Here is an 8,714-nt window from a genome sequence, read left to right on the forward strand (position 1 = left end):
ATTTTTGAAATTCTGGCGATACGATACATATCACGATACAGGGGAGACGATACGATATATCACGATATATTGCGATACATTCAGTCAGACGTTACAAGCAATTTTTTTTACTGAATTTATTGTAAGAATGTTCAATAAACAGTCCAAACTGATACGTAACATGTTTAACATGAGGTATCTGAACCATGATGGAGGGATTTACAGTTCAGTGGTGGAAACAAAACCCGTTGCTCACTGCTGCCAACTAGCGGGTGGCGATTGAATTGCACAAAATGACAAGAAAATACACAACAGTTTGCATGTAAATTCTTTCAAGAATTAGATACACGGCTTTTGAATATCGATGTAATAATCGCAGGAAAAAATATCACAATATATTGCCATGTCGATATTTCCGATACACAGCTTTTGAATATCAATATAATATTGCTGGACAAAATATCACAATATATTGCCATATCAATATTTTCTTACATCCCTAGTATGGTATGTGCAGTTGTGCACATCTATGTGGGCGCTGCCATGATGTTGGAGATGCAAACAACAACAACAAAAAAATACAACCTCCCGCCGAGAGGTTCCTGGTGGGGGAGAGGAGGAGACGAGCGCAGCTCGAAGAAGGCAAATATTAGAGGGTTAACACTTACGATTGTTGGCAGGTCTGGTCTTTGTTGACGGATCTCTGTCTGGTCTCGACTGACTCCGATATGAAGCAGAATATGACTCTGATGAATAAATTCACTCATCCAGCCGGAAAGATGACGCTTCTGCGGCGGGCAGCAATGGACGGCCAGCGCTGCACCAGAGTGAGGTGTATGGAGCTTACAAGCGCCAAACGTTAAGTTTGAAGTTAGTTTCACTGTATTTGGGGCATTGAAGCAATGTAAAAAAATGTCATAAAAAAAGCAGCAGATGTGTTATATATGGAAGTCAAAGTGTGCCACAAAATCAAAAATACTCATTCTTACCCTTGGATTAAATGATCATTACATGCAAGGGAAGGACACCTCTGAAGCTACAAACCTGACAAATATGGCTAAAAAGCATTTCTCTTGAGCGAGGCCAATTTAAATAACAAAAAATGCAAGAAAGATAAAAACTTGTATTAAATTTTCGAAAAAGCTTTATACCACATGTATATATGTATAAATACAAAATTCTAAATATAATGGAAAATTCTAAATAACGTAAAAATAAAGAGGAACATCTGTAAAAATGATGCACTCGAGTACAGCAGCCTGATGACATCATAATATGCAAATGAGATGAGTGAATTTGCTCCCAACACAAACTTTGGGTCCTACTAAAGATTTTTCTCATTTACAGTTTATTAGTATTATTAGTCATGTCAAAACTGAATATTTTCTTGAAAAAAACTCTGGCGCCTAAAGGGTTAACATTCATGGACTCACCCATCTTGGCTCGCGACGGGGACGGCTGTTGTTCGCTTAGCGTCCGGGAACCAGCGGAGAACGTCTCAGCAAGTAGAAGCTAACCATTAGTATTAGCAACTCCACCACACAGCAGAACTCCCCCAGGCTTGAGTTATTTGTGGAGATAAAACATCAACGTTGCAGAGCACAGTCAGTGGTAGAGTCATGTTGCTGTTAGCCAATCAGAGGAGAGACGTCCAAATATCAGGAAATAAGACTCCAAATCGCGTTGTTTTCCATTCTATGTCCTCAAACAGGCACACCAGAGCTTTTCACCACAGAGGATGACTTGCGAGGCATCCCTTCCGACTAGAGACCCCTGCAGATGTATAAAAAACATGAGTAAAGTTGACCTTTAAAACGTTGCCACAAGCTGGTGTCCACCCTGTTATTCCGTTGGACGATAATCTCGTCACGAACTCAATGAAAAACTACAGCTGATCCACTTTGGACTTTGACCTAAATAAAGTCATTTTGGCTATTTATCTCATGACATTCTGAGAACTCACAGACTCAAGTGTTGCTTAAAACTGAGGTCAACAAGTCTGCCCTGTCTGGTCAGCAAAATACACACATTTTAATAAAGTATCACAAATAATCACTGGATTTTCATTCATAACAGGTTCACTTTCAGAATCAACCCAGCACAGACGCTGGAACTGGAACTCGGTATCTCCAGCACTGACTCGTTCACTGATTGCATAATCCGTTGCAATTGTCATTTTCAAATAAAAGGTTACAGACGTGAATCCTTTCTTAACAAAATGGACTTAGTTGAAGCCTCTATTTATGGGTGGTGTGAAAACCCTCCATAACTTTTATGACTTTATTTAATGAATGTATAATCCAGGGGTAGGCAACCCTGGCCCTAGAGAGCTGCAGTCCTGCAGTTCTTCTAATTGGCTGAACACACCTGATCCAGGTAATCAACAGCAGGAACAAAAAAAAAAAGTTGGAAAACAAGCAGGAATGCGGCTCTCTCTGACCTACCCTGGTATAATGTATGACCCATATGGAAGTAGCTAGGCTCGCCTACAGCGCTCTGAATGAGGAGGATCATAATCAATTATAAAAACACAAGAAAACTAATTTTCCTGCCTAAATCCTACAAGATTATGGGTTTCATAAATAATTATGTTTTTCTTAAACAATGGCAAATACAGTGATAAAATGAGTAGTTAGCTAAACAAGCTAGCTATATTTTAGAATATTATGGTTTATGAAAGTTGAGTAACTTTCATTAACTGATGCTAGCAAGTAAAAACCAAAGCTGGATCTCTTGTTTGGACCCATTTCTTTATGTGTAAGAAGTCAACATACAGCTAGCCTGCTAACTGTAGCATTTGTAGTCATTTCCGGACTCCGCCCACCCAAACAGCTACCTGTGATCCCATTGGGCCGAGCTGGTTTGGAAGCAGCCAATCAAAGCGAGGAGAGCGCCCTCATATCTGTGTCCATGTGAGTTTCTGCTTCAGAGGAACGTTGGAGGCGTTTGCGGGGAGACGTTCCTTCATCCGGGCAATTAACGGCTAATTGGGCTAGTCAGACTCATCCATCACGGTTCTAACGAGCAGGTTACCGGACCCCGGAGGTAAACGGAACACTCACGGGTTTAAGGGGAGAGATGGAAATGTGAAACAGCCTAAAACCAAAGTTTACAACATAAAATCAAGCTTCTTTAGCTTGGATTAAATGCTTAAATTTTAATAACATCATCTTATTTTACATTTTATATTGATTGAAAAGTCGTTTTAAATTCTAGAACTTAATTTTTTTTAGTTACATCATTTCTGAACGGTTCATTCACGAATCCGGTTTAATCTTCAGATCCAAGCAGCATCCGAACCGGACCCAGGAAGCGGACAGACATGTCAGACAGCGCCGGTTGCGAGTTCGAAATCGACGTGGAGAGTCTGGAGAGCGACGAGGCGGAGTCCAGCAGCCGGCCCGGCTCCGCGCCGCTCGGGCCCGCCGCCTCCGAGGACGATGGAGACGACAAGCCGGGCCCCAGCGGCCTGAGCTCGGGGGACCAGAGGAAGCTGAGCCGGACTCCGAAGTGCGCTCGGTGCCGGAACCACGGCGTGGTGTCCTGTCTGAAGGGACACAAGCGGTTCTGCCGCTGGAGGGACTGCCAGTGTGCCAACTGCCTGCTGGTGGTGGAGCGGCAGCGGGTGATGGCGGCCCAGGTGGCCCTGAGGAGGCAGCAAGCCACGGAGGTGGGTCCGGGTCTGGGGGGGTCTGTAGAACCAGGAACCGGACTCGGAACATTCTGGGTTTCTCACCGAAAATATCAGGATTTATTTAGGATTTTAATTCAGATTTGATTCCTCTCGTTGCTTTATAATAATCTAGTTCATAAATGTTTAGTTTAAAATTATTCTGTAAAATTATCACATCACACGTTATTTCCCACAAACCCCCCAATTAATACAAATAATACAAATAATAATAATAATAATAATAATAATAATAATAATAAATTCTAGAGCTCAAGTTTGATCTTCATCTTGTTTTAAACAAATTAAAGTTAAAGGAGGAATGAGAGAATCTGCAGAATAAAAGCTGAACAGACATAATTTATTGGTAAATATTGTCATAAAACAAAACAAAAAAATGACTTTAAACTGAAACGATTGCATGACAAATTCAATTATTTGTGATTGATTAAAAATAATAAAGATCATTTAAATTCTAACATTAAAACACAAAAAGTTTGTTCTTAATTTTTACAAATGTATGTTTTTATATTTTATTCAGATGTTAATATTTATGGTTTTATAATTAAGGAAATAAATAAAATGTATTTAGATCATTTTATTATTGTGTGTTGGTTGAATATCTTTTCTTCCTGTTTAATTAACTTCTCTGTTTAAATCTTCTCGTTTTGTATAATTTCTGTTTCTAATTTTTCTTTAGTTTAAAATATCTCGTAAAGTTTTGCCAAATAAAAAAATCTTTTATTTTCTGAGAGTAAAAGTTGAACCATCTCAGCTGCTCCCGCTCCGCGTCAGAACACTCCTGATGCTTTCATCTCCCAGAGTATTCTAGAGATTGTTGGTTTAAATAATCCAAACAGATTGACTCTAATCTGTGACTAATCAGTCACTGTTCAAGCATCAAGACGAACATCCTGACAGTCGGGTTTAACGTTGTCGGTTTTGTTTTTCAGGATAAGAAAGGAATCTCCAAACAGATCCCAGCAGAGAGGAGGATTTACCAGCGGCACATCCGACCGTCCACCATGCTCGCCAAGAGCATCCTCGAAGGTAAAACTGCAGATTAACACCCAGTTTCAGTTATTGTTTACATTTCTGGAGTTTGGAGCTGATTATTTGTGTTTCCTAACAGGGTACCGTCCAGTCCAGCCCGACCCGTTCCTGGCAGCCAACACCACCCTTCCTCCACCGCTGAGCGACCGGATGAGGAAGAGGAGGGCCTTTGCTGATAAGGAGCTGGAGACCATCATGCTGGAGCGCGAGTACAAAGAGCGGGAGCTGATGGAGAGCAGCCAGGCAGTCCCGGGAACGCTGGTCTTCCCAAACGGGATGGTCCATCACACTGCAGACTACAACTCCTATAAGACGTCCTTTGCTCCGGCGGCTCAGGTGGAGCCGCAGCCCAAAGAGCTGTGTGGCTTCCTGGGCCCCAACTGCCTGGACCTGTCCATGCAGTACCCGTCCGGCTCTAACGTGGAGCTCATCTCCTCCAACGTCAGCGTGGCCACAACCTACCGCCATTACCCGCTGCAGCCGTCACGGGGCGGCTTCGTGATGTGGCCCCGCGGCGCCGCCAGCCTGGGTGACGCTCTGCTCTACCAGCAGTGTCTGTTCAACGCCACGGCCGTGCAGAACATGAAGCCCGGTTCTGTGTGGGAGCCCAAAGCCATGCCCACCGAGAGCCAGCCTCCTGACCCCGAGGCCGTCCTCGCCGCCAAGCTGGAAGGGTCCCGAGCTGCGTCTCTGCAGGACTCGCTGGATTTCCAGCGGCCTGATCCGAAGCCCCCCAGCGTGGCTCAGGCGGGGCAGAAGGAGTGCTCGGCCTTCTCTCCTCCCAAGCTTTCCGTGAAACTCAACTCCTTCCACTCCCTCCTGCACTCACGGACCGAGAAAGCCCCCGGGCCCGGCAGAACCGGGCCAGAGATCAGAGCTCCGTACTGTAAAGAGCTCCTGGAGGAGGCGGCCCGCAAGTTAAGGGAGGGCGCCGCCAAGGACATTCAGGGGTTAAAGGTCACTGACCGCTATGGAAAAGACTTTGCGAGCAAACCTGGCAACAAGATGGCAGCCGGCGAGTCGCTCTCCTTCTCTGTGGAGGCCATTCTGAAACGGCCGCCGCCCACCATGAGCCGAGCATTCCAGTAACTTTACGTTTGTTGCACTAAAGGTCAAAGGTCAGCTGTTTGGGATGCAGTAAGAACATCAGCGCTGTGGTCAGTTTGAATGCTTTCTCTGTAAAAATGAATGTACAGTATATTCTATTTGATGCTGTTTTATTGTTTGATTATTTAAACCAGCGTTTTCCTCTCGGTAATAAACTTTATACGATTCAGAACTCTCGTGTGTCCGAAGGGATTTCCTGCGTGTTTAAGGTTTGAGATGCTCGAGTTTCATGAAGTGGTTTTATTATGGAGGCGATGTTCTCCAACAGGCTGGAGGATGTTCTAACAGGTTTCAGCACCAGCTCCGCCACGGAAGGGCTTGTCCACGCTCCGGGTTTAATAAAAACATTTTTATTATTGCTGCCATGAAATGGATTTGGTTATTTTTACACGATTAAAACCTTTCATCTTTTATTCTTTATTTTTCCTTATGCAGAAAAAATAATTACTTGGAAAAAAAAATCTGCTTTACAATTTAAAATCTTCTGAGATTAAATTAGGAATAAACATTTTTACTGTCTAACACTTTGATATGAAGTGAAAATATTTGAACGACATCTATAAAATAGTTAATTCTGAAAGAAAATTGAATAGTTGTTGATTTAAAAAAAGCTTCATTTAAGGTCTGTTTTAAAGAAAAATCATATAAACAAGTTTTAAAAACAGCTGAAATGATTTATTATAATTTATTAGAAGATTAATTTAAGCCACAGCAACTTTAAAAGAAAAGTTATTTCAAAATAACATTATTATTATTATTATTATGTGTTGTTGCTTATTCATAAATAAATCTCTTAAAGAGAAGTGAGTTGTGTTGGAACCTGATATACGGGCTAAAATAACTGTGTGTGTGTTTGTATGTGTGTGTGTGTGTGTGTGTGTGCGCGCGTGCATGCGATGTGCTCTTGTACTTACTACACACTGAGGACCATTTTGACCATTTTCTCTACAAAGTGAGAATGTTTTTTGGTCCTCGCTGTTTTAGAAGCTTACCAGCTGGTTGTAGAGGTTTGGTGTGAATGAAGTTTTGGTTAAGGTCAGGGTTAGGAACAGATCAGCTCTGGTTAGGGTATGGGTTAGGTATAGTGGAGTCACAAACATGAATGGAAGGCAATGGAGGGTCCTCACTATGATAGAAAAACAGACGTGTGTGCGCATGTGCGTGTGTGTGTGCGTGCATGAGTGTGTGAGTGTGTGTGCGTGTGTACGTGCATGCATGAGTGTGTGTGTGTATGTATGTGTGTGTACATGCATGCATGTGTGTGTGTGTGTGTACGTGCGTGCATGAGTGTGTATGTGTGTGTATGTGCGTGCATGAGTGTGTGAGTGTGTGTGTGTGTGCGTGCATGTGTGTGTGTGTGTGTACGTGCGTGCATGAGTGTGTGTGCGTGCATGTGTGTGTGTGTACGTGCATGCATGAGTGTGTGTGCGTGCATGTGTGTGTGTGTGTGTGTGTGTGTGAGTACGTGTGTGTACATGTGCGCATGTGTGTGTGTGTGTGTGTGTGTGTGTGTGTGTGAGTACGTGTGTGTACATGCGCGCATGTGTGTGTGTGTGTGTACATGCGCATGTGTGTGTACGTGCGTGTGTGTGTACGTGCGTGCATGAGTGTGTGTGTGTGTGTGCATGTGTGTGTGTGCATGTGTACATGCGTGTACATTTGTGTGTGTGCATGTGTGTGTGTGTGTGTGTGTGTGTACGTGCGTGCATGAGTATGTGTGTGTGTGTGTGTGTGCATGTGTGTGTGTGCATGTGTGCATGCATGTACATTTGTGTGTGTGTGTGTGTGTGCATGTGTGTGTGTGCATGTGTGCATGCATGTACATTTGTGTGTGTGCATGTGTGTGTGTGTGTGTGTGTGTGTACGTGCGTGCATGAGTATGTGTGTGTGTGTGTGTGTGCGTGCATGTACATTTGTGTGTGTGCATGTGTGTGTGTGTGTATGTGCGTGCATCAGTATGTGTGTGTGTGTACGTGCGTGCATGAGTGTGTGTGTGTGTGTGTGTGCGTGCATGCACGGGAGGCTGAGTATTCTTGTGTTTCTCATTTCTCCTGCGTGACTCTTGGATGTTTTCATATTTTTTTCCAAGCTGATCCCACGGCGAACATTCCCGTCAGGAGGAGTTCACGTGGGTTTGAACAGCAGCTCTGGTTGGATTCAACCTCCTCCTGACAGATTTAGTCTCCGCAGAAGAAGAGTGATGTCTAATGGAAGCTTCACGGTTCCATTAGAAAACTGGATCAGTCACACGATCACCGAGCTGTTTCAGGTGTGACTTGTTGAACACAAAAACGTTTTTACTTTTCATGTCTAACGACTCAGTTGCTTCACTCAGCTGATCTTCACCAGTGAAGTTTAGGCATAAATAAATAAAATAAACAAAAAGAACAGTTTAAATAAAGACATCACGAGTGAGTCGGTCTTCTGCAGTTTGTGTTTAACTTTCAAACAAATCATTTGACCTAGTTTTGATTTAATCACAGAACATGCTGAAGGTTCTCGGTCATCCAGGTCAACATCCACGTTCTCAAGAAACCAAAGAAGTCCAGCTGTCTTCATTTGAACCCTCTGGATTAATCTGGATTAATCTGGATTAATCTCAGAATAAAAAGAAAAAAAAAACTCCAGAAACTGAAAAAAAGTGTTGATTCTGCATTTTTCTTCCAGTTAACAGCTTATCTAAAAGTTGATAAATGGAGTTAATTTAAATTTAAGGTGAGTTAAAAGTATTTTAGTTTCAGTCCAAGTGAAGTCACGAGTCACTGGTGTTAAACTTGGAGTTCACTATTTGATCTTTAGGTCTGGAGACTTTTAGTCGTCCATCTGAACAAACCCTTCAGGTTTTAATTGGAAGTGATTTCATCACAATGTAGAAAAGTTCATTTTCACTTGATTTTAAACGTTA

General features: G+C 42.8%; 1 protein-coding gene across 1 annotated transcript; it reads left to right on the forward strand.

Annotated features, from left to right (window-relative positions):
- The first annotated feature begins 2,906 nt into the window (after nt 1-2,906).
- dmrt2a (doublesex and mab-3 related transcription factor 2a) lies at nt 2,907-5,922 on the forward strand. Its single transcript, XM_015960282.3, has 4 exons — nt 2,907-3,024; nt 3,261-3,649; nt 4,603-4,699; nt 4,782-5,922. Exons 2-4 carry the CDS (start codon nt 3,302-3,304, stop codon nt 5,789-5,791), a joined length of 1,455 nt encoding a protein of 484 aa, XP_015815768.1. The 5' UTR covers nt 2,907-3,024; nt 3,261-3,301; the 3' UTR covers nt 5,792-5,922.
- The last annotated feature ends 2,792 nt before the right edge of the window (nt 5,923-8,714 follow it).

Source organism: Nothobranchius furzeri, chromosome 10 (genome assembly GCF_043380555.1).
Source record: "Nothobranchius furzeri strain GRZ-AD chromosome 10, NfurGRZ-RIMD1, whole genome shotgun sequence".
In the NCBI taxonomy this organism is placed as follows: domain Eukaryota; kingdom Metazoa; phylum Chordata; class Actinopteri; order Cyprinodontiformes; family Nothobranchiidae; genus Nothobranchius; species Nothobranchius furzeri.